Source organism: Acipenser ruthenus, chromosome 41, assembly GCF_902713425.1.
Source record: "Acipenser ruthenus chromosome 41, fAciRut3.2 maternal haplotype, whole genome shotgun sequence".
Taxonomy (NCBI): Eukaryota; Metazoa; Chordata; class Actinopteri; order Acipenseriformes; family Acipenseridae; genus Acipenser; species Acipenser ruthenus.
Window position 1 is genome coordinate 7,354,839 of NC_081229.1, and position 24,429 is coordinate 7,379,267.

At 39.3% G+C, this 24,429-nt stretch overlaps 2 protein-coding genes across 2 annotated transcripts in view; both read left to right on the plus strand.

Moving 5' to 3' along the window:
* Window positions 1-11,599, plus strand: part of LOC117969056 (H-2 class II histocompatibility antigen, A-U alpha chain-like) — a 35,636-nt gene extending 24,037 nt beyond the window's left edge. Inside the window, exons 4-5 of the mRNA XM_034916960.2 lie at window positions 10,087-10,217; window positions 10,401-11,599. Of these exons, the coding sequence (XP_034772851.2) occupies window positions 10,087-10,211 (125 nt within the window). The 3' untranslated portion in view covers window positions 10,212-10,217; window positions 10,401-11,599. The remainder of the gene's footprint in view (window positions 1-10,086; window positions 10,218-10,400) is intronic.
* Window positions 11,600-17,154: 5,555 nt separating this feature from the next.
* LOC117969055 (class II histocompatibility antigen, B-L beta chain-like) overlaps window positions 17,155-24,429 on the plus strand; it is a 32,843-nt gene continuing 25,568 nt past the window's right edge. Inside the window, exon 1 of the mRNA XM_059010743.1 lies at window positions 17,155-17,573. Coding sequence (XP_058866726.1) covers window positions 17,468-17,573 — 106 coding nt within the window. The 5' untranslated portion in view covers window positions 17,155-17,467. The remainder of the gene's footprint in view (window positions 17,574-24,429) is intronic.

Consider the following 24,429-nt stretch of genomic DNA (forward strand, 5'->3'; position numbering starts at 1 on the left):
GTCCTCCATTTGGTATTCTGGTGGATTGATAGGTGGGATGTCTGACGGAATTGACATAGGCTTCTGCCTTTTTGAATCTGTATGTGTTTCCTCCAAATATCTCTCCAGCTCAACCTTAGATGCTTTTAGTGTGCCATTCTTCTCACTGGTGAATAACTTCTTTACAAATTTGAATGGGTCTTTATAAAAGTTAGCTCTCGCACGCTCCTTCTTTTTGTAGCGTTTCCGTAGGTGCTCAGGTCTGCGCAATATTGCAAGCTTATCTTTTATGACCCTTTGTAAGAGATTGAGTCCCTCCTTCTGACTTTGTTCTGCTCTTCTCCATTGCTTCCTCAGCTGTCTCCTTTCTCTAACTAAGCGTTCAATCTCCTGCTGCCGTCTAGACTTTCCAGGAATAGTTTGTACTTTTTCCTTCCTTTTTTCAACTCTAAACCTCTCGCTTCCATATGCGTAGATGATGTCCCCAAATTTATCCAGCTTCTTTTCAACTGTTCCACTTAATCTTTCTAATGCAACGCAGAGATCTGTGTTTACTGTGTCCCATGCAGTTTTCTCACAAGCTCTTGGCCATTTAACTCCAGGCTTGTGCCCGTTGAGGTTCTTTTCTCTCTTATGCTGGTTTGTCTGACCGGGTTCACAAGGATCATTAGGTTCATCACTAACTGTGTCCATGCAAGTCCTCCTCACGTCTATGACAGGGGTGCTGATATCCTGTGAATAACACTAGATGATATTTATAATTTATTTATAGTTTGAATTATATAATAAACTGAAACCAACTCCATATTTTGAGCTCCCCCTTCAGGTCCTGTTTGGTAATGCGCTATGAAGAGTTTAATCCTGTGCTGTGTATTAAGGTTGTGGATCAGCTGATACCCAACTATGTTCCGCTTCTTTCTTCGTTGCAATGGGTACTAAATTAGTACAGAGTGAAGGCTGATCCCGAGACAGTACCGTACTAGCCAGTCTGCAGGTTAGTACGCAGCTTCACACTATCATCTGGAGAACCATCCTCGAAACCGCTCTAATTAATCCAGCTCAAAGCATCCACACTACATAACCGTTCTGAAGAACCGTACTGGAAATCGCTCTAATTAATCCAGCTCAAAGCATCCACACTAAAGCACCATTTCATGTTTAGTCAGGCTTAATGCGTCCACACAATATTACAATAGTTCGGTTACAGTTCCTAGCAGCACAATGAATATTGGAAATGAATGCATTTTTTTTTAAAATAATGTGGTATGCTTCATGTTAATAGTGGTGCATATTGCAAAAAATAAATAAAAGAAGTATTTTGGAAAAAGTAATTGCGAACACACACAAGTAGTGCTTGAAGTTTTCGGGTTTTATTTTTAATCAGGTGACATCCCTTTAAACCAGGGGTGTCCAATCCTGGTCCTGGAGGGCCGGTGTCCCTCCTGGTGTTTGTTCCAACTGTGCCCTACATTACTTAATTGGACCAATTATTACCAAATTGAGCTGATTCTGTTTTCATAATTAAACTCATAAAAAAAAGCTGTTAATTACAAAATATTCTTTGTTTTTACCTTCATATCTGCCTGCCCCTAATTCTGGTCCCCTTAATTTTATTTCAAACAGAGCTGACAAGTTACGCGGTCGTCTAATTTAACGTTGTTCTTTTGTTATTTCCCCCACTAGTTTAACAGAGATGTCCTGACAGTCTTTCTTTTAAGCATAAAAATGAATACCCATTGCGGAGTGTACACTGATAGCAAGTCCTTCTGGCGGCAGTATTTCGCCAAACATACCACAAAGCATTTGGGGATATTGGAGTGTAGTTCGGTATTCAGCGTCCACACTTCTGATAAACCGCACTACCTGATGTGATCTAATTTAGAACTGGACTCGAGACTACCCCCTGAGGTGGACTTAAGTCCGGTTCCCAAGTAGGGTATTAAACGCTGTGTAGTGTGGACGCAAACCGCATTTAGCACTTTTAAGCTGGTTTAAAGGCAACTAATAAGACGTAGTGTGGACAGGACCTAGTCCGCATCAAGTGGACTAAAAAGTGGTCTAGCAAATCCTGCATATCTGTACTAAGTTAGTCCTGATTGCAGCGTACCAAACAGCATGTGGTTTAGCTAGTCTGAACAAGTGGAACAAGTTAGTCAGACAATGAGGACTAACCCATAATGAGCCTCGGCAAGTGCGGATGGAAATTCACAATTTAAGGTGTAAAGACAAAGTCAGACATCTTGTACAATCGTCATTACAAACATTTGATTAAAAACATTGAGGATATTGAAAGCACCGGCAAAAAAGTCAGAAATATGAAAAAAGCAAATACAGTAATACATGTAGGCCTATTAATGATAAAAAAAGCATTATTGTAAGGCTACATTAGGCGTGATTCGGGCAAACACATTTAAAATACATATTCATAATCTATATCGATAGACCTAATTGTACTTGTTTTTTGTGCACATTCCACACACGGATCATACTTGCATTTTAACTTGCCGATACCCTAGTGCTGCACTGACACTGAACGCTAAGTCCTAAATGTGTTGTTTATATAATACTAATTATATATGTGACATTTCAGTCGGTTAGATTGAATACATCAAACGTCCTTTTTTTATTATTATTATTATTTAAATATAGCAGTATCTTATTGTGTGGCACTTTTACAGTTTTTGCAACATTTTTATGAATAAAACAAAACCAGTCTTCAGAATATTTTGTTCCTCAACCATAATAAATGAGAAAGGAAAAAGGTGCCGCATATTTAAATTGTAGGCTACATTCTGAGTCTATCTATATAGGCAGGACGGACTGCACTTAACGAAAAAGGGAACCAATCTACTCGGAGAAAGGATCCTTGAGGAGGTTCAGAAGCATTTAAACTGGAAAGGAAGGGGGGAGAAAAAAAAACAGAAGGGAGGCCACATCAAAACAAGGGCAACAACTCAGGTAAGACCACTATTAAATGTATTTATCTTAATGCTAGAAGTCTCATAAACAAAATGTTAGAACTTGAAGCTACTGCACTAACAAGTAACTACGATGTGATAGGTGTTACAGAAACTTGGTTGTCTGAGAGTGACGGAGACAAATATAATATTAGTGGGTACACACTGTATAGGAAAGACAGGCAGGACAGAAGAGGCAGAGGGGTAGCGCTATACATAAGAAATAGTCTTGAAGCCCAGGTGTTAAATGTGGACGAAGAAAACAATGCAGAATCAATATAGGTCAAAATAATGGACAAAAATTCAAAGGGCATAATAATAAGAGCATGCTCTAGACCATTGGGAAAATCAGACCACAACATGGTCTCATTTGAAGTGTTTATTAAAACCTGAAAAGTAATGACTAAAGCTAAGGTTTACAATTTTAGGAAAGCAAACTATGAAGGTATGAAACAGAGACTAACAGAAGTAAATTGGAGTAAAATAGAGAAAACATCCACAGAAAAAGGATGGCTGTTTTTTTTTTAAATGTAGTACTAGAGGCGCAAAACAATTACATCCCAAAAGTAGACGAATCTAAATCTAAAACAAAATGGCCAAAATGGTTTAATAGATCAATTAAAAAACATATTCAGCGAAAAAAGGCACTTTACAGAGCGTTTAAAAGGGACCAAAAACAAAGTACACAGAAAGAGTACTTGGAACTGCCAACAAGTCAAAAAGGAAGTTAGAAAGGCCAAGAGAGAGATAGAAATAAATATTGCTAAGGAGGCTAAAACCAATTCCAAAATGTTTTTCCAATACTATAACAGCAAGAGAACATTCAAAGAGGAGGTTAAATGTCTAAGAGATACAAAATGGAAAAATCATAGACAAAGAAAAAAAATAGCAATATATATTAAATTCTAACTTTTCACAGGTTTTTACAAAGGAGGATACGGGCAACATGCCTCACATGTCGACCTGTTCCTATCCTGTTTTAAATAACTTTAGCATAACAGAGGTAAAAGTTTTAAAATGACTACAAGCTCTTAAAATAAACAAATCCCCTGGGCCGGATGAGATCCTCCCAATAGTACTCAAAGAAATGAAAGAAGTTATTTACAAACCGCTAACCAAGATCATGCAACAGTCTCTTGACACAGGGGTTGTACCGACAGACTGGAAAATAGCAAACGTAATACCGATCCACAAAAAGGGAGACAAAACCGAACCAGGTAACTACAGACCAATAAGCCTGACTTCTATTATATGTAAACTTATGGAAACTATAATAAGATCTAAAATGAAAAATTACCTATATGGTAACAATATCCTGGGAGACAGCCAGCATGGTTTTAGGAAAGGGAGATTGTGTCTAACTAACCTGCTTCTGTCCTGCCTGCGTGTCCTATACAGTGTGTACCCACTAATATTATATTCGTCTCCATCACTCTCAGACAACCAAGTTTCTGTAACACCTATCACATCGTAGTTACTTGTTAGTACAGTAGCTTCAAGTTCTAACATTTTGTTTATGAGACTTCTAGCATTAATATAAATACATTTCATAGTTGTCTTACCTGAGTTGTTGCCCTTGTTTTGATGTGGTCTCCCTTCTGTTTTTTTGTTTTCTCCCCTTCCTTCCTAGTTTAAATGCTTCTGGACCTCCTCAAGGATCCTTTCTCCGTGTAGATTGGTTCCCTTTCTGTTTAAGTGCAGTCTCTCCCACCTATGTAGATAGTTCTTGTTGTAGAATGTAGGAGTTTATGTTGACTCAGAAATGTCTTCATCTAGACAATGTGTAGAAGCTATAAAAAAGGCCAACAAGATGCTCGGATATATAGTGAAAAATGTTGAATTTAAAATCAAGGGAAGTAATGTTAAAACTTTACAAATCATTAGTAAGACCTCACCTAGAATATTGTGTTCAGTTCTGGTCACCTCGTTATAAAAAGGATATTGTTGCTCTAGAAAGAGTGCAAAGAAGAGCGACCAGAATTATCCTGGGTTTAAAAGGCATGTCGTATGCAGACAGGCTAAAAGAATTGAATCTATTCAGTCTTGAACAAAGAAGACTACGCGGTGATCTGATTCAAGCATTCAAAATTGCAACCAAAAGTCCAATTTACTACACCCACACGAAACACAACACAGATAACAGTGAGTGATATTAGTGCTCATAGTGCACATACAGTTCTCCGTGAACAAAGGGAAGTGCTGGTGTCTGTGTTTGATGCTGGCTGAATAGCGACAGCTCGGGATCATGTTTAGTAGTCTAAAATAACAAACAGACAGTTGCAACAGACACTAACACAGACAGGACAAAACTCACAGTTTTTCAGCACAATACACACAGGCTCCTTGTAGGTTGTATCTAACCATTTATGAAGGAACAGATCACTTACACTATGACCCCTATTTATTTCCTCGCTCATGACCCCTATGTTAACGAGCGCATCCGCTCCTCCAATCCTCGGATGCCACACCATTTACCGTCCGTGTCATTGTGTTTGGGTACCGTAGCTCCGCTCCCTTCCTAAATGACCGATTTCCACCTATCCTAAGGAATAAATTGTCGTGCCATTTAGTTAAGGGTACTCGGTTCCTCGTGCACCGTGCCCTCACAGGTCGAGAGGGAGATCTAACACCAAGCACCATTCGATCGATCTCTGTCACACGGCATGATAAAATATATATATATAGTGTATGTGATTTTATACAGCACTGTATATAATATATCTTGCATTGAGAAAACACCACTGGAATCGGAATAAAGGACATTATTATGTAATACAGTTCACGTGCAGCATGGTTTTGGTAAGTAGCATTTTCAAAACCATATCATTATGTGCAGTACTAAAATATGTTTAAAATATAGCAAATCCACAAAACCAACAAAATATATATTGTATATTTGACATTTTATTTTTAGTGTTCTGTGTAATACGGGCCATCGTTTAACTTTGAAAAAAAATTCAATACAATACCTGAAGCAGATACACGTTTATCATATCAACAACATCAACGTGTGTTGCAAAAATAAAGCAAAACTTGTTTTAAAAAAACTGTCCAAAATATTTGCTTGAAGAATGAAAATTGTCAAGAAAAAAAAGCCATTTTTGATATGGAAATTGTCAAAATATAGGGGCAGCTGGAAGGTAAGAATTTACCAGTCAGGACAACGGTATTGAAATACTACTACTATTAATCTGTATCTGTTGGTAATGTGGTTTCTTCTTATGCAGCGGTTTTCAAACTTGGGTACGCGAGTAAAATTCTGAAATGGCAGACAACGCATTTTATGTAGTACCACTTACCAATCTATTGCAAACTTCTGTCAATTAATCAACGTTTAATCGCTAACACCAGACTGATGTGCTGTTACAGAGCGTTCAGTGCACACATGACTAATTTACATTTTAAATATGTATGTTTTAAATAAGCTCTGTTGTTTAAATGTCATATAAACAGTTGGGCACTTGACAATGTCGACCCAGGGGACTTTTTTGACATGAAAAAAGAAACAAGGACTAGGGGTCACAAATTTAGATTAGATAAAGGGGCATTCAGAACAGAAAATAGGAGGCACTTTTTTACACAGAGAATTGTGAGGGTCTGGAACCAACTCCCCAGTAATGTTGTTGAAGCTGACACCCTGGGATCCTTCAAGAAGCTGCTTGATGAGATTCTGGGATCAATAAGCTACTAACAACCAAACGAGCAAGATGGGCTGAATGGCCTCCTCTCGTTTGTAAACTTTCTAATGTATGTACTGCAGTCTGTCTTTGGGATAAAAAAATACATATTTAAAAAAAATAAATAAAAGCCTAGTCTTTAACTAATTTTAACTATTTCCTGAGTGCGTTCTTTCCTGCAAATCAATATTTCTTTTTTTGCAATGACCCGATTAAAGTTTATTGTAACTTAAGTACTATTGGTTCATTTCAAAATACAGAATGTATGGTGTTAGAGGGTGTAGTCTTTGGGAGGACCAGCAATGACATCACACACACAGGAAGCTTGTGGGCAAACCTCAGTGCCACCTGGCGACTGAGTAGTGGTTTATTGATTAAAGATAAACAAAAAAAACAACAGGGCCAAAGCCACAGTCACCACCCAGGCAGGGTAGCAGGTATTACAAAAATAAATACTAAAACCCCCGGTAGTACCAACTATGGTAGAACCGGGTTAAAAATAAAAAGAGTAAACAAACAAAAAGTCCCACACAATAATAATATAGAACACCAAAAAGATAGTAGCTGCCGTTCTTTAAATGGCCACGTTAGTGGTGATGGCGCTGTGTCTGCAGTTGGCTCCTTCCAACACTAGCTGTGGCATACTCCAGCACTCACTGCCCTGAGTGGAAACGAGACTTCTGAAGAGAAGGAGAAAGTAGTCGGGACGTAGGCAGCCGCCTGTTCAGCGGTCTGGAATAGGAGCAGATGAAAGTAGCAACACACACAACAGCCCAGCGTACTCCTGTTGCTAACCCAGGACAGAGAGCCCGAATGCAGAAACAGCGCAGCCTAAATACTGCCCAACCCCGCCTCCGCAATCAGCTAATGCCCCCGCCTCAGCCAACCGGCGGACACAGCACAGCTGACTGCAGAAAGCGAGCTTGGTGACCACGCGGTTCCGCGTCAGGGCGAAACGACCAACCACACCAGAACTCCCAGTATGATCATTTTCAGGTCGCTCGCCCCGACTTCGGGCTGCCCCATGCAACGCCACAAGAGATCGGGAGGGCGGATTACAGTGGGACCCTATTACACCCCTGTCACATATGGCCAATCAGAAACCGAAGTACTGCCATGCGGTCTAATATGACCAGCTGTTACATCTGGTGTGAGAGTAAGAGTTTTTAGCTTTTAATCCCCGGGTCTCTGTGACCGATGTACAAAACAGCTTTAAACCCATGTTTATGGCCACAATCGTAGGATGCACTTCTGCTGACAGCTGTTGTCGTCAGCATTTTTACAAAAAAAGTGTTATCCTTCTTAAAGTAGTACTGTAGTTTGTAATAGAAGTACTAATGTTCTCTTCAGTTAAGATGACCATATGGCTCTGTGTTCAGTGGGACAGTTCTGGCTTTTCAACTAGCAACCCAATTAATTTTGGTACGTTTTACCATTCTTACCTTTAGAGAAGCAGGACTACACTTACCAGTATCCAAGCTCTCTGAATTTGTTTTGCAGGGATCTTGGCCTGTCTCTTCCAATGTTGTTTGTGCCGATGTGGACGACTACTACCGGGTCGTCTCCTGTTCGTTCTAGGAGCCAGTCCACGTTCTCAGTGATGTGCTTGACAGAGGCTCCTGGAAGGCAGCACACTGTTGTAGTAAGGGGGTCCAAACTGTGAACTGAACTTGCTGTGTTTCTCAGTATGGAGTCCCCAACAATCATGACCTCCCTTCTTTTTGCTGCCTGGCCAGCACTGTTTATAGGGTCCTGGATGTTGTTCCTTTTGTTCTCTTGATGTTGGTTTTGGTCATCTAAATGTTGAAGTGGCTCAAATTTGTTGGATGTTTTGATTTCTGGTGGTTGTGTTTGACAAAGTTTCTTTTTTTCCCTGCTTCTGCCTATCTGAACCCAGCTGTTTCAACCCTCTTCCATCTCCCTGGTGGCTTTCAGTCTGCTAGGGGTGCAGACTTCCATGAATTGTGGGTGTGCCAGCTCCTCAAGCTCCTGTTGCTGTCTCATTTCCTCCAGCTCCATTTCTAACAGACTTACTCGTTGAAGCAAGTCCTGGATCGTGCAGCACTTTACACACGCTCTGTTGGTTTTTTTCAGATTCCCCACATCATGCAGTTGTCACAGATTACTGGCTTGAAGACCATGTTTTTTTTTTTTTTTTTTTTTGGAAGTTTAGTTTAGCTTCTGCAGCTGTCTAACTGCTTTCTAACTGCTTCTAACTGCTTCTAACTGTGTTGCACTTGTCCACACGTACTTCTCCCACGCTGTCGCTGTGAACACTGCCTGGCTTTTGTTTGTTTTCTGTGCTGCGGGCTCCGCCCCTCCCTCGTGTCTCAGAATGGCGGCTAATTTGAATCCGCTGCTCCGAGTTTCAGCTTGTTATCAGAAAAAGACATGCAGCTGTTAGACTTTAAGCTGCAGTGTTTTCTGATTAAAGCAATTCAAGATGTAATTTAAAGATGTAATTTAAATTACATTTTCAAATTAAAACAGATAGCAGAAAGACTGACTGACGACCTTCATATTCTCCAGGTTCTGTCTGTCCAGAACATGTGACACGAACATTTTTTCATGTACTGTCATTTTTGGTTGATTGTCTGCAAGCACTTTTAGCAAAGGAAAAAAAAAAAGACTTTCAATATGAAATACTACAGCGGTGCACAAAAATGTTGAATCGACAAGTAAAGCTAGGTAACAGGTTATAGTCTCTTTTGTTATGCCATGTAAGAGGTCCTCTAAAAGCAGTGAAGTATTCCTGGAGATGTAAGCAGCAACACATTTACTTACCGGACATATAATCAATACTTTATTATTTAAAAAGCAAACAGACGGCCAGTACAATGCTCTGTCACTGCTCTCCTCTATCACATGTATTCATATGTATTACATTGCGTGTATTTTAAGTATATTTGCATTTCAAGTTTCCAGCAAACATTCCCACACTGTTCGGTTAGAACAACGATGAAACCTGTTCATTGTGATGCATGTTTCTCAATAGGAAATCCATACCTTCACATCTCAATGTAACTTCTCAGAATATGAATACAATCATTGAAGAGTGTGGAGTCAGACAGAAGGTCAAAGCTCAGATATTTTGTTTGTTTTTTAACAGAAGTCTTTACCATTCTACGCATTTGTAAGTAAAATAAATGTAGTATTTATTTGAACACATGGACTACAGTAGTACTATGCCATCCTGGTTTGCTGCCCCAACCCCTACAGTAAGAAGTGGAAAATATATTTTTGACCTACAGGAGGGGGGGGCGGGACTTAGGTCTAATAATTTTATACCAGAAACAGAAACAGAAACAGATGACTTGATATTAAGGCAGCAGCAAACATGCCTTACGTCAGGGAGAGCCCCCTGCACAACTCATCACTGAAACAAAGTTTTGATATATGTTGCATTAAGCGTATATATTTGAAACACAATAAGAAAGATCAATTCAAATACACTGCTCTCCCTCTCCACACAGAGCCGGATGTGCAGACAGATTCTGATGTTGGGGAGACAGCGTACTGCGCTGTGGGGCTGACTCTGGGGCTCCTGGGAGTGGCTGTCGGGACCTTCTTCCTCATCAAAGGGAACAAGTGCAACTGATTACAGGTAGCTACACGGCTCTGGCACTGTTTACTGGTGTGGTTATTGCAGCATTGCTAACTACACAAAGACAACATTCGTAGTTAAGCAAGAAGAGAAGCCTGGGTATTGAAAATGTGACACTAACTATTTTTTATGGTATTCCTGCACATCCTATACCAGTACTGAAATATTGCTCTTTTTTTTCAGGGTTTTCCTTTTGATGAATAAATCCTGCTCTGCTCCAGCTTGTGTTTAATTCTCATTAATGTAAATGTCTGTCTGCTGCTGTGGGGAAAAAAGGGAAACTATGGAAGTGCTGTGCAGCTGTTTTTTAAACCTCATGTAAACCCTAAAAACTAGTGATGCAATAAAATATAATGTAAATGTATCTAAAGTCATGACTAGGCATCCCAGGGTGCTTTATAAAAGTATACATGATAACTGGTAAGTCAGCTGAGTAAACTGAAAGTAGTGTTAATCGTGAATTGCTGACATCAGATACCGTAAAAGCAACAAATATTAATTTCTTTAATTTAATTAATTTTAAAGGAGCGCTGACCATCTTTAAAATCTATTCTCATAGCTCATATTAGCTTTATGATCACTGGCCCTTTTTCTTGTATAGAAGGTCTTTTGGTTCTTTGCATGTATTTTAGACTCCAATTTGGAATATGCAGATAAGAACCTAGAAGTGTAAGTTGGGTCTATGTCCAGGCATAAACGCTAGTAGCTGAGTTCCACTCCAACGGCCCATCTAGAATTGGGTCATATAACCAACAGAAGAGATTAGATACCAGGGAGAGACCGTTAGGAATATATTAGTTTTTTATCTACAGATTTTATATGGTATAAAAAAACAACCACTCCTTTACCCAATACATTATATTCATCGAATCCAGATATTAACATCAGAGAGTTACTATAGACAAAGGTGACCCCAGTGGAGTTTACAGTAGATACACGTTAATGTTACTGTATCTCAATAATGCAATTCCTTCACTCTGTGACCCATGGATGCTTTCCTGGAATCTCTTCTTTCCCACCCCCCACCCAAGATATCTTCTGTGTGGTTTAAATTGAAAACGTTACTGTATAGCTTCATATTTTAATTCATGTATGTGATGCTTCAGAGGGCTGACACTGACAGTATGTTTTTTTTTTAAATGTGTCTTTTTAAATGTTCTTTTAGGAGAATCATTATAGCTATACAGTGGATTGTAATCAGTCATAATAAACAGAGGGATTTTGAAGCTTTTTGTAACTTTAATATTGTAATTTAAAGTTAAACTTCCTTTTAAAAAATTCTGAAATAAAATTCATACTTTTTCCCTATTGAAATTCTGCCTTGTTTTCATAGATTTATTTTATATGTGTTATTTCAAAAATAAAATCTTTTGCCTTTTGAATGTTGTTTTGTTATGTCTTATGGGAATGTCTGCAATGCTAGGACCTCTTCTAAAGCTTGCACTTATAAGAGTCTGTTTTTATGAATGAAATCAAGTTTGATATTGATGAAAATGTTCTAGACTGTGGTTGGCTTCTTCCACTGCAGTCTAGAACAGTTTGATGATTATACAACTTTATTTTATTCACAAGAACATTCACAAATGAGAGGAGACCATTTGGCCTGCCAGTGTTCGGTCAGTGTAACTGGTTGATCTAAATGTTGTCAGGTCGGGTATTAAAGGATCCCAGTGATTCAGCATCAACAACATGACTAGGTAACGCATTCCATACCCTCCCCACTCACCTCCCATCCCCAAGGATTCCAAACCATGTAAATATGTCAGTAGAACTGCTCAGTTTGGAACCACAAACAAACTTTAAAGGTCTATTAGTCTAAATTAAATAATGACTGATTCACCTTTAGTAAGCCAAATAAAAATATTAAAAAAGCCAGCCAGGGAAAGGGCTCAGAGCTACACCAGCGCTTCAACACGACTCTCAACCAGGGAAAGGGCTCAGAGCTACACCAGCGCTTCAACACGACTCTCACCCAGGGAAAATGCTCAGAGCTACACCAGCGCTTCAACACGACTCTCATCCAGGGAAAGGGCTCAGAGCTACACCAGCGCTTCAACACGACTCTCAACCAGGGAAAGGGCTCAGAGCTACACCAGCGCTTCCCCAGGAAAAGTCAAAAGTACATACTCAGGAATCACACAACAGACTTATCTGAATAATCTCAAAACAGATTAATCTGTCTTTATTGTACATTCTTCATAAATATAAATTACAAATACAGTATAAAGATGATAGACACACCTCCTCCACACTGTCGCTGTTACAACCACTGAAATGTCAGCACGGAGCAAAACTCTCTGTAGATCAGTCAGTAAAACTTGAGCATAAGGTAATTAAAATCACAGCATCAAATCCTGCTGTTGAAAAATATTTTAACACGAAGGTACGTCTCTTGCTATAATGATAGTAGTTATGACCTCTCTTAGAAAATTGAATTGATTTGGAGTTAATAATCAATATATTTGATCAGAAATCCCATATATACTGGCCTGGCAGTTCCGATTCACACGCCCCTCCCATCTTGGTTCAAGTACAAAGAAGCATTGTGCCTTGTCAAGGAAATGCAGCACCAAAGTGTCATTTAGACAAATTCTTGCTCCTGAAAAACTGCAGTCCTGGTACCCAAGAAGAATGGCCAGCTCCACTTCTGCGTTGACTACTGAAACGCTTCCGCCTGACCAGCCTTAAACTACATCCAGGCAGGTTTAACCTTCTTCAACACCAGAGCACTCTTCTCAGACATGTAGTCAGCCACAAGAAGTAGAAACACACCCATCATATAGAGGTTGTCCTGAAGTGGTCAGTCTGCTAGCTCAGGAGCTTCCTGGGCCTTGTGTCATATTATCACAGGTTTGCTAGGGGTTTTTCCACTATCACCTGGACACTTTACCAGCTCTCTCAGAAGGGAATAAAGTGTGAACAAGCTTTTAACATCAAGCTTTAAACAACTGAGAAGCTTTGCCGCACCCCAGTACTGGCATTTCCCCTGCTAGGGAGACCTTTTATTCTAGGTTATTTCAGTCAGGCATTGTCTAAGCCAGAACAAAACTACTGTGTTACAAGGATCTGCTTGCTGCTGTGGAGCACTTCCACACCTGTCTCAATGGTCAGTAATATATACTCCACACAGATCATGCCTCAATTCAGTGGTTCCTGCATTTCTTATTGTATGACTTTGTGGCAGGAATGGCTGAGGGTCTGACGTCACGGCAGAAGAAGGCACAACAACAACAAAAAGGTATGGTGCAGTGGCGCGGGCGCCGTTTTATTTAAAGCAACCAAAAATAAATAAAATATTCAAACAAAAATAAACACTCGCTCACAGAGCTAAATAAAAGGTTTAAACATAAACAAATCACGGACACAAAATAAATAAAACACAGGTCAGGCTGGGCAGATTGCCTTCACTGTTCCTATGTTATTTTCTTTCTCTCGTTTCTCCGTCACTCCTCTCGCACACACTCTCCTTCTGACACCCACCCTGAACTGGAGAGCTGCAGGCTTTTTATATTCAGGTGACCATCTCCCGATTAGCAACTAAATTAATCACTTAATTCGGGAGATGGCCACCTTCTGCACGAGTTTTTTTTCATTACACCTGGCAGAGGACGAGCACCGATCTCGCCTCTGCCAGGACACGTTTTAAAAATAAACAAAACAATAACACGGCGCTACGCCGTCATTTAATCAAAACAATAAAACATACGGCGCTCGCCGACATAAATACAATACACTAAAAATAAATAAACAATACAAAACAATCTGCACAGGGGCGGAGGGGGAGACCCCGATCTAAAAATAAATAAACAAATGTACAGGGCTGCTCGCCCTGTTACAGACTTGTATTGTAACACTTGAATGTATTTGTATTTGCTTGCGATTGTAAGTCGCCCTGGATAAGGGCGTCTGGTAAGAAATAAATAATAATAATAATAATAATTTCAAGTCATCAGAAGGCCAGCTTGCCCACTGATTAAAAAAATGACAGCAATACAAATTCCACATCCACCACAGATCCGGGTGCTAACCACATCAATGCAGATTTGTCCCACAGACACTGTGAAGAGATGGGGTGCCACTACTGCTACAGGAAGGAGCAGAGAGAAGTGGAGCACCGCATCTGTGTTGTCAGCCCTGACGACAACCCCCAATAAGTCCAGCATTTTATGGAGGAAGATGTGGAGGTTGGTCCATTGACTCTCAATTGGCCAAGATATCCAGGAGGCAGTAAGGCTGGTCCTCCCCTGCTCTGCACACTAGCGTATACCCTGACGGAGGAGCCATGCCATCTCCACCCCTATAAAGGTGCCGATGCCCTCGGAAGCCTCCCTCATGCTTGCAGGATTATGTCACATTAGATGAATGCTTGCAGATGGCGTTGCCATAGGTTTTAGGAGGGGGGTATGAAACCTGCAGAAAATGGTGGCAATGAGTTCACTGCTTTTACTGTGTTATTAATAAGAATGCAACTCCAGAAGCACTAGTCTTAAGCTTGGCTACAGGAGTCTCTGTGTGGTGTCTGTGTCTCCTGAACACGCTACTGCATACTAAACTGATGCACGTGGTAAATATGATAATATGATGGTATTGTCACATATTTTTCAAAATATAGAAATACTAAAAGAAACTTAATAAATTCAACGACAAACATTTCGACTAGAAGTCTTTCTCCATGTCTTCAAATAAAAAAAGACCTGAAAGGTAATCTCTTTTTATATTTCAGTACAGAATGCAGCGCACATTCAAGAGACTGTTGTAGCTGTGTTGTCAAAACAATAATCTCAAGCAAAAAGTTGACCGCACACAAAGAAGTCTTAGAAACGTTATCATTTATTGTTCTGATGCAGATAAAGACTTTCTAGGACTTCTTTGTGTGCGGTCATCTTCATATTGCTTGAATATTTCTAAATGTAACACTGTTGACTGTTTAAGTTACAGATGATTTTTCAAAATATACTTCATTATATTGGAAGACATTTTGGATTTATTTCCCTTTCCATATTGTAATAAGCATACAGTATATTGTATTAAAAATATTTTCTATTCATAAGAAAATAAGAACATAAGAAAGTTTACAGACGAGAGGAGGCCATTCAGCCCATCTTGCTCGTTTGGTTGTTAGTAGCTTATTGATCCCAGAATCTCATCAAGCAGCTTCTTGAAGGATCCCAGGGTGTCAGCTTCAACAACATTACTGGGGAGTTGGTTCCAGACCCTCACAATTCTCTGTGTAAAAAAGTGCCTCCTATTTTCTGTTCTGAATGCCCCTTTATCTAATCTCCATTTGTGACGCCTGGTCCTTATTTCTTTTTTCATGTCCAAAAAGTCCCCTGGGTCGACATTGTCTATACCTTTTAGAATTTTGTATGCTTGAATCAGATCACCGCGTAGTCTTCTTTGTTCAAGACTGAATAGATTCAATTATTTTAGCCTGTCTGCATACGACATGCCTTTTAAACCCGGGATAATCCTGGTCGCTCTTCTTTGCACTCTTTCTAGAGCAGCAATATCCTTTTTGTAGCGAGATGACCAGAACTGAACACAATATTCTAGATGAGGTCTTACTAATGCATTGTAAAGTTTTAACATTACTTCCCTTGATTTAAATTCAACACTTTTCACAATGTATCCGAGCATCTTGTTGGCCTTTTTATAGCTTCCCCAAATTGTCTAGATGAAGACATTTCTGAGTCAACATAAACTCCTAGATCTTTTTCATAGATTCCTTTTTCAATTTCAGTATCTCCCATATGATATTTATAATGCAAATTTATATTGCCTGCGTGCAGTTCCTTACACTTTTCTCTATTAAATGTAATTTGCCATGTGTCTGCCCAGTTCTGAATGCTGTCTAGATCATTTTGAATGACCTTTGCTGCTGCAACAGTGTTTGCCACTCCTCCTATTTTTGTGTCATCTGCAGATTTAACAAGTTTGCTTACTATACCAGAATCTAAATCATTAATGTAGATTAGGAATAGCAGAGGACCTAATGCTGATCCCTGTGGTACACCACTGGTTACCTCACTCCATTTTGAGGTTTCTCCTCTAATCAGTACTTTCTGTTTTCTACATGTTAACCACTCCCTAATCCATATGCATGCATTTCCTTGAATCCCTACTGCGTTCAATTTGAGAATTAATCTTTTATGCGGGACTTTGTCAAAAGCTTTCTGGAAATCTAAATAAACCATGTTGTATGCTTTGCAATTATACATTGTCGATGTTGCATCCTCAAAAAAATCAAGCAGGTTAGTTAGACACGATCTCCCTTTCCTAAAACCATGCTGACTGTCTCCCAGGACACTGTTACCATATAGGTAATTTTCCATTTTAGATCTTATTATAGTTTCCATATATAGACTGCATCTCCCAAAAGACAATGCTGGAGTTGTAGTTAATAGGGCCTACAAAAATGGCGGCCACCAAAGAATCTACAAGGGCCAGGAACGCTAGGGGTTTTAAGTGAAATGTAAACCAGCACAGCTGCAAGTGTTTAACAGGTGTTAGTTATCAAGTGGCTGTGCTGGGTGATGAAGGAAACTGATTCCTTTTTTTGAGGTTGATCTGGGATAGACTTATGGTGTTGGCGGTTAGATTTGGAGGGTAAAGGAGAGTTTGGAAAAGACAAACAGAATACTGTATAATTAAAAGATTTTAAAACTGGTAAGTAACTTAGCTACCCTCTGTTTCCAAATCAATAACCATAACTATCCGTGCTGACCAGGATAAAGTTCCCACCGTGTCAAGCACACGTGATGAAAAGGTACGTGGGTGTCGCAGTATTTACAAATTGTCATCAACAAAAAACACGTTTAGTCTATCAGTTGGAGAGGCAATGTGACATAAAACTTCATACAATACGTCTGCCTAGAAACAGCTGATGTTTTAAAAGAGTGGCTTTGATTGGTGCAGTTCCTGAGCGTGTTGTGTAAATGTGCAGCTCCCCCTCTCTGTGTTTCACTCTGTACAGCAGCAGCCTCTCAGCTCCAGCGTGTTTCACTCTGTACAGCAGCAGCCTCTCAGCTCCAGTGTGTTTCACTCTGTACAGCAGCAGCCTCTCAGCTCCAGCGTGTTTCACTCTGTACAGTATCAGCCTCTCGGCTCCAGTGTGTTTCACTCTGTACAGCAGCAGCCTTTCAGCTCCGGCGTGTTTCACTCTGTACAGCAGCAGCCTCTCAGCTCCAGCGTGTTTCACTCTGTACAGCAGCAGCCTCTCAGTTCCAGTGAACAAGCAGCCTTCCCTCACAATGGGAACCTCTTCTTTGCAGATCTCCAGCCTGTACACACAGTGCCTGCGGGGACTGGTTCTGGTCTCTCTGATGATGTGCAGTAGCAAAACCAGCATTGGAGTCGGTAAGTAAACCCTGAAAGTAATTTTAGTCTGTTTTTTTTCAGTTTATTAACTTATGAATCAATTAATACTTGCCTATCATCTTGCATCACGTTTTTACATGTTATTTGCTAGCAATAAGTATTCTATTTAACATTATGCTGTTTTGGTGACTTGCAAAAGCTTTACAAATCTAACCCAAAATGACTTTGTGTGTGTGTGTGTATATGTATGTATGTATGTATATAAAAATAAATAGTGTGTGTGTGTGTGTGTGTTATATATAATATGAATTAAAGAATTACGCTCAACAGCCCATCAAGACTAGTAGAGCACTTATTCTGCCGTACAGGGCATGCAGTCACAGCCAGTAAGAATCAGCAATGCAGTGTGTGGCACATTCTTCTGTGATGCACCTGTACAGTGTGATCCAGTTTAGGGGATTATTGAATCCAACATTCAACTGCAGTAGAGAGATTTCACCACAATGCTTAATGGGATCTGCTTAAATGGGATAAATGTAATGTAGGACTACCTTTTTATTCTGTAACCATATGGAAATTCCACCCCTCAGTTCTGCTTACCATAACATTAAGCCAGGGTGTGTATTTGAAAAAAGTTACATTAAAGTTGACCCTGAAGATATGAAATTCTCCATTATAGTTCACCAAGTTTCCTGTTCATGTTTGTTTAAGGCTGTGTGTTTTTAATGTTGTTGTATATGAATTGAAACGCATGTCTGGTTAAACATTGAAGGCAAATGTCATAGAAAAAACAAGAGGGTTTTCAATCTATTTGTATAAAAAAATAAACCATCTGAGAACCGCTGCTTAAGACTAACCATACAAAACATAAATAAAGAAACTACATGGGTTCAATTCTGATCACTGGGTAAGGCAGTAACGCTAAGGCACATTTTGTTTGTGCCTGATTATGGAGAGCTAGAAGCAAGCTAGAAGCAAGCAGGAGCAATCAGACTTGTGAAGTGATTTTGGTACCGCCAGGGTCGTCACATATTTGGGGCGTGGCCTCATTATTATCACTAGAGATTTTGAAGACGGGGCAGGTTTGCCTTTGAGATACAAACAGGCCCGGCCTTAGGGGGCCTGGCCCGTCCAGTTTAGGTCCAGTGCCCCCCTCCCTCCCCCCAGTTTCAGATTCTAAATTGATTCAGTACAGTCAGCTTCCAGTTCTAGCGGTAGATGCCCGCTGGAATGTCCCAGCGCCAACTGTGAATCAAATTTAAAATCAATCCTCCCAAGTGCTGGCTTTTTCTTTTTGACTTGCTGTATTTTTCAGCGTAGTTCACATCTATTTGACAGTAAATATTAAACAAAGACACAATTGGTCCAAATTCATTATTTATCCACCAAAACCAGCCAACCAATACTTTGCATTGATGAAAGCAACCAATCCTGTACCTGCAAATGCCGAGAGCCAATCACAGACTGTCAGCTGGACTGGAGCACAGACACAGCGTCTTTCAACAACAACAAAGCGAGACGCGGACAGTTCAGTAATATTGCTCCATTCATATAGATTCAGGAGAGAGAGGTTTTGGCTGAAGGTAGAAACATGGTGAGTTAGGAGGCATTTTAGAGTGGTATATAATGAGAGATTGTATTGGGAGTTCAGACTATTTAATGAGAGATTGTATTGGGAGTTCAGACTCTATTTAATGAGAGATTGTATTGGGAGTTCAGACTATTTAATGAGAGATTGTATTGGGAGTTCAGCCTCTATTTAATGACAGATTGTATTGGGAGTTCAGACTCCATCGTACAGGGACTGTCCAGTAATTGCTCCATTCATTCCTTAGGCAATGTCCAGATTATAAATAGGGGTTTAAAACCCTGACAAGTTTAATAAAACATTTAAATCGATTTACTAATTTTTAAATCATTGTTTTTCTCTTTATATGCATGTCATCCTGGTTTTTTAATTAAAAAAATGTTCGGGACTATTTCCTTAGAACGTCTTTACTCAGCGGAAAGGTACCTGACGAATCAGTACAAGCTCAAGGTTAATCTAGGTTTGTTTTTTTGTTTTTGTTTTTTTTAAAGAAAACAACATTAACATTTTCTAATATAAATAGTGTCCTCTCGATGATGGCTCTACCGTGTAATAGTTGACCTTGACTTTCCTTAGTGCCCTCGCTTTTGACTCGGGACGCACATCTGTAGCAAGTGTTAAAGATAAAAGTACTAATGCAGCCTGACTACTTTCCACAAGGAGATGCGAGGGGGGACCGGAACGCAGGCGCAGCCTAAAAATCCTGGTTGTTTCGTTAGTTTCCTTTAAAAATCGAGAGATCAACAGCATCAGTATCTGTGTATCGCTCTTCACATTAAAACAATCCCCAAAACAACACCAACCTTAAAATCGAGAGGAGGATCAGTATCTATGTATCACTGCTGCTGTATTAACGAGTCTGCATTTTAAAGCCCTCCCAGATAATCAACATGTGTACATCATTAGCAAGCAGCTGGTTAATAATCGGGGGATGATTAGCGGTGACAAAGTGCAACTACACAAAATACTATCCGTGAATAATTCAAAACAAAGCAAACATGAATAAAATAAATCAACGTGTCCTCTACATAATAGAATAAATCAAAACATACAAGTGCTCAAAAGAAAACGTGTTGGCCTTTTTTATAGCTTCCCCACATTGTCTAGATGAAGACATTTCTGAGTCAACATAAACTCCTTGGTCTTTTTCATAGATTCCTTCTTCAATTTCACTATCTCCCATATGATATTTATAATGCACATTTTTATTGCCTGCATGCAATACTTTACACTATTCTCTATTAAATTTATTTTGCCATGTGTCTGCTCAGTTCTGAATGCTGTCTAGATCATTTTGAATGACATTTGCTGCTGCAACAGTGTTTGCCACTCCTCCTATTTTTGTGTCATCTGCAATTTTAATAAGTTTGCTTACTATACCAGAATCTAAATCATTAATATAGATTAGGAATAGCAGAGGACCTAATACTGATCCCTGTGGTACACCACTGGTTACCTCGCTTCATTTTGAGGTTTCTCCTCTAATTGGTACTTTCTGTTTTCTACATGTTAACCACTCCCTAATCCATGTGCATGCATTTCCTTGAATCCCTACTGCGTTCAGTTTGAAGATTAAGCTTTTATGTGGGACTTTGTCAAAAGCTTTCTGGAAATCTAAATAAACCATGTTGTATGCTTTGCAATTATCCATTGTCGATGTTGCATCCTCAAAAAAATCAAGCAGGTTAGTTAGACACGATCTCCCTTTCCTAAAACCATGCTGACTGTCTCCCAGGATATTGTTACCATATAGGTAATTTTCCATTTTAGATCTTATTATAGTTTCCATAAGTTTTTACATATAATAGAAGTCAGGCTTATTGGTCTGTAGTTACCTGGTTCGGTTTTGTCTCCTTTTTTGTGGATCGGTATTATGTTTGCAATTTTCCAGTCTGTCGGTACAACCCTTGTGTCAAGAGACTGTGGCATGATCTTGGTTAGCGGTTTGTAAATAACTACTTTCGTTTCTTTGAGTACTATTGGGAGGATCTCATCCGGCCCAGGGGATTTGTTTATTTTAAGAGCTCCTAGTCCCTTTAACACTTCTGCCTCTGTTATGCTAAAGTTATTTAAAACTGGATAGGAACAGGTCGACATGTGGGGCATGTTGTCCGTGTCCTCCTTTGTAAAAACCTGTGAAAAGTAATCATTTAATATATTTGCTATTATTTTTCTTCGTCTGATTTTGCCATTTGTGTCTCTTAGACATTTAACCTCCTCTTTGAATGTTCTCTTGCTGTTATAATATTGGAAAAACATTTTGGAATTGGTTTTAGCCCCCTTAGCAATATTGATTTCTATCTCTCTTGGCCTTTCTAACTTCCTTTTTGACTTGTGTTTGCAGTTCCAAGTACTCTTTCTGTGTACTTTGTTTTTGGTCCCTTTTAAACGCTCTGTAAAGTGCCTTTTTCGCTGAATATTTTTTTTAATTTATCTATTAAACCATTTTGGCCATTTTGTTTTAGATTTAGATTTGTCTGCTTTTGGGATGTAATTGCTTTGTGCCTCTAGTACTACATTTTTAAAAAACAGCCATCCTTTTTCTGTGGATGTTTTCTCTATTTTACTCCAATCTACTTCTCTTAGTCTCTGTTTCATACCTTCATAGATTGCTTTTCTAAAATTGTAAACCTTAGCTTTAGTCATTACTTTTGGGGTTTTAAAAAATATGTCAAATGAGACCATGTTGTGGTCTGAGTTTGCCAATGGCTCTCTGACCTCTGTTCTGTTTTAGTTATTCTGTCTTCATTATTTGAAAAGACTAAGTCAAGGCATGCCTCCCCTCTAGTCGGTGCCTTGACAAATTGCGTTAGGAAGCAGTCATTTATCATTTCCACCATTTCAATTTCGTCCGTCGTGCTCCCCATCGGGTTTTCCCATTTTATACAGTGGAAGTTGAAATCCCCCATTAGTATGGCTTCTCCTTTGCTACACACATTTCTAATGTCATTGTATAACAGATTATTTTGCTCAGTGTCTGAATTTGGCAGTCTATAGCATGCTCCTATTATTATGCCCTTCGAATTTTTGTCCATTATTCTGACCCATATTGTAATGATCACTCTGCACAACTGAGAAGCAGTTGCACTGTCCTCCCTAAGGAGATACTACTGGCCCTATTCCTATAGCTAAATAAGTCAGCAAGAGTGACAGACAGCAAAAGCAGGGACGTCAGAGGTGTCAATTTCAAGAACAATCGGTTTATTATTATTGTGAACAATAATGTCAACAAATGAAAAAATGAACAAATGAATGAAATGAATAATGATAAGAAAGGAGTTCAAATAATTGCAGGTAACAGGTAAGAATAAAGCTGGTACAGATAAGTATGTAGGAACAAACAGAAGGCTAAACATCATCACCAAATAGAAATGAATGTAGTGTCCGGAGGGTCTCCAATAAACCCACACTCACAAACACAACACACAGATAAAGACCAGGGATAAATAAATAGATACAGATGAAAAACAGTGACTTGTGGAAACAATTACATTTAACAGTCTCTATGGCAATGGCGGGAAAATGACAGGTAGGCCCAACAAGTCCAGTAATAGCAGGGTAATTGAAATCCATACAAAGTAACAAAATAACAAAAAATACAGGAAACAAAGTATCAAATTAAAGTAGAAAAAATCCAAACAAAAAAGAAATGATCTCACCCACAAATAAGGCAGTCCAGCAAAGTGTCCCGAAATGATGGTGATTGTAGAAGGTTGAAAACATTGAGTACGTTGAAATTGTTGAGACTGTCCAGTAGTGTTGAGTTGAATGGTGAACAGTTGTTTGGAAAAAATCAGGAGGATCAGGAAAAAATGGAGGCGGTCACACATAAAACAACAAACACTAAACAGACCTAGAAAAACAGCTACACTTAAACAAGTAACAGTGAAAACAAAAAGAGCAGCTTAGACAAAGCGCAGCAACAAAAGAAAATGAACGGATGCACTGGAATTATCTAAGGATGGTAATGGATTCACTGAAATTTAAGTAAAGAAAATGCTGTAGTTTAATGGATTCCTCTGAGAAAGGGAGTCTCCCTCAGGCCTGATTAGCCAGCTTTAATACAAGTGATGGCTACTAAGGAGCTCTGAGATTGGAGGGGTGGAAATCTGAATGAGCCAATGGGGAGAGAGGATGAACAGAGGGTGGTTGCAAGGAACTATGGGAAATGAAGTTTTAACCTGGCCAGGCTACTGACCCTAATTAAAAGGGACAGGTGGGTGAGACTTACACCCACATTATGTAGCATGGGAATTGCTACAATATTGATTCGGCGTTGTTTTCTTTGTCCTGATTTAACACCTGGGCTTCAAGACTATTTCTTATGTATAGCGCTACCCCTCCGCCTCTTCTGTCCTGCCTGTCTTTCCTATATAGTGTGTACCCACTAATATTATATTAGTCTTCATCACTCAGACAACCAAGTTTCTGTAACACCTATCACATCGTAGTTACTTGTTAGTGCAGTAGCTTCAAGTTCTAACATTTTGTTTCTGAGACTTCTAGCATTAAGAAAAATATTTAATAGCCGTCTTACCTGAGTTGTTGCCTTTGTTTTGATGTGGTCTCCCTTCTGTTTTTTTTGTTTTCTACCCCCCTTCCTTTCTAGTTTAAATGCTTCTGGACCTCCTCACGGATCCTTTCTCCGAGTAGATTGGTTCCCTTTCTGTTTAAGTGCAGTCCGTCCCGCCTGTATAGATAGTCCTTGTTGTAGAAAGTGCTCCAATGTTCAAGAAAGGTGAAGCCTTCCTGTGTGCACCATGATTTCAGCCATGCATTTTGATTTTGTATTTCCAGCTGTCCATATTTTCCTTTGCAAGGTGTCGGCAGTATCCCAGAAAATACCACAGTTTTGGTCTTGTCTTTTAATTTCCTTCTTAGCACTCTGAATTTGTTTTGCAGGGATCTTGGTCTGTCTCTTCCAATGTTGTTTGTACCGATGTGGACGACTACTACGGGGTCATCTCCTGTTCTTTCTAGGAGCCTGTCAACGTTCTCAGTTCTCACATCTCCAAGCAGCTCTTTTCTAAGAGCAAACACTATCGCAGTGTAAAATTATAATATATGTCACAGCAATATTCCCGACACAGCACACAATTATGCTTCACAGTGTCTGTTTTGTACCCTTCAGAGTTACAGATTTCAATTTGCAGATACATTGTGACTGTTGTGTACAAGCATAAATACATCAAAATTATTTAATACAGATGCATAGATATGTTGCATATTGATTTTGTGCGGTTACCTGAACATTCAAAATCATAAGAAAACTTAATACAAGTGAAAAGCTAACTATTTGTTCAGCAC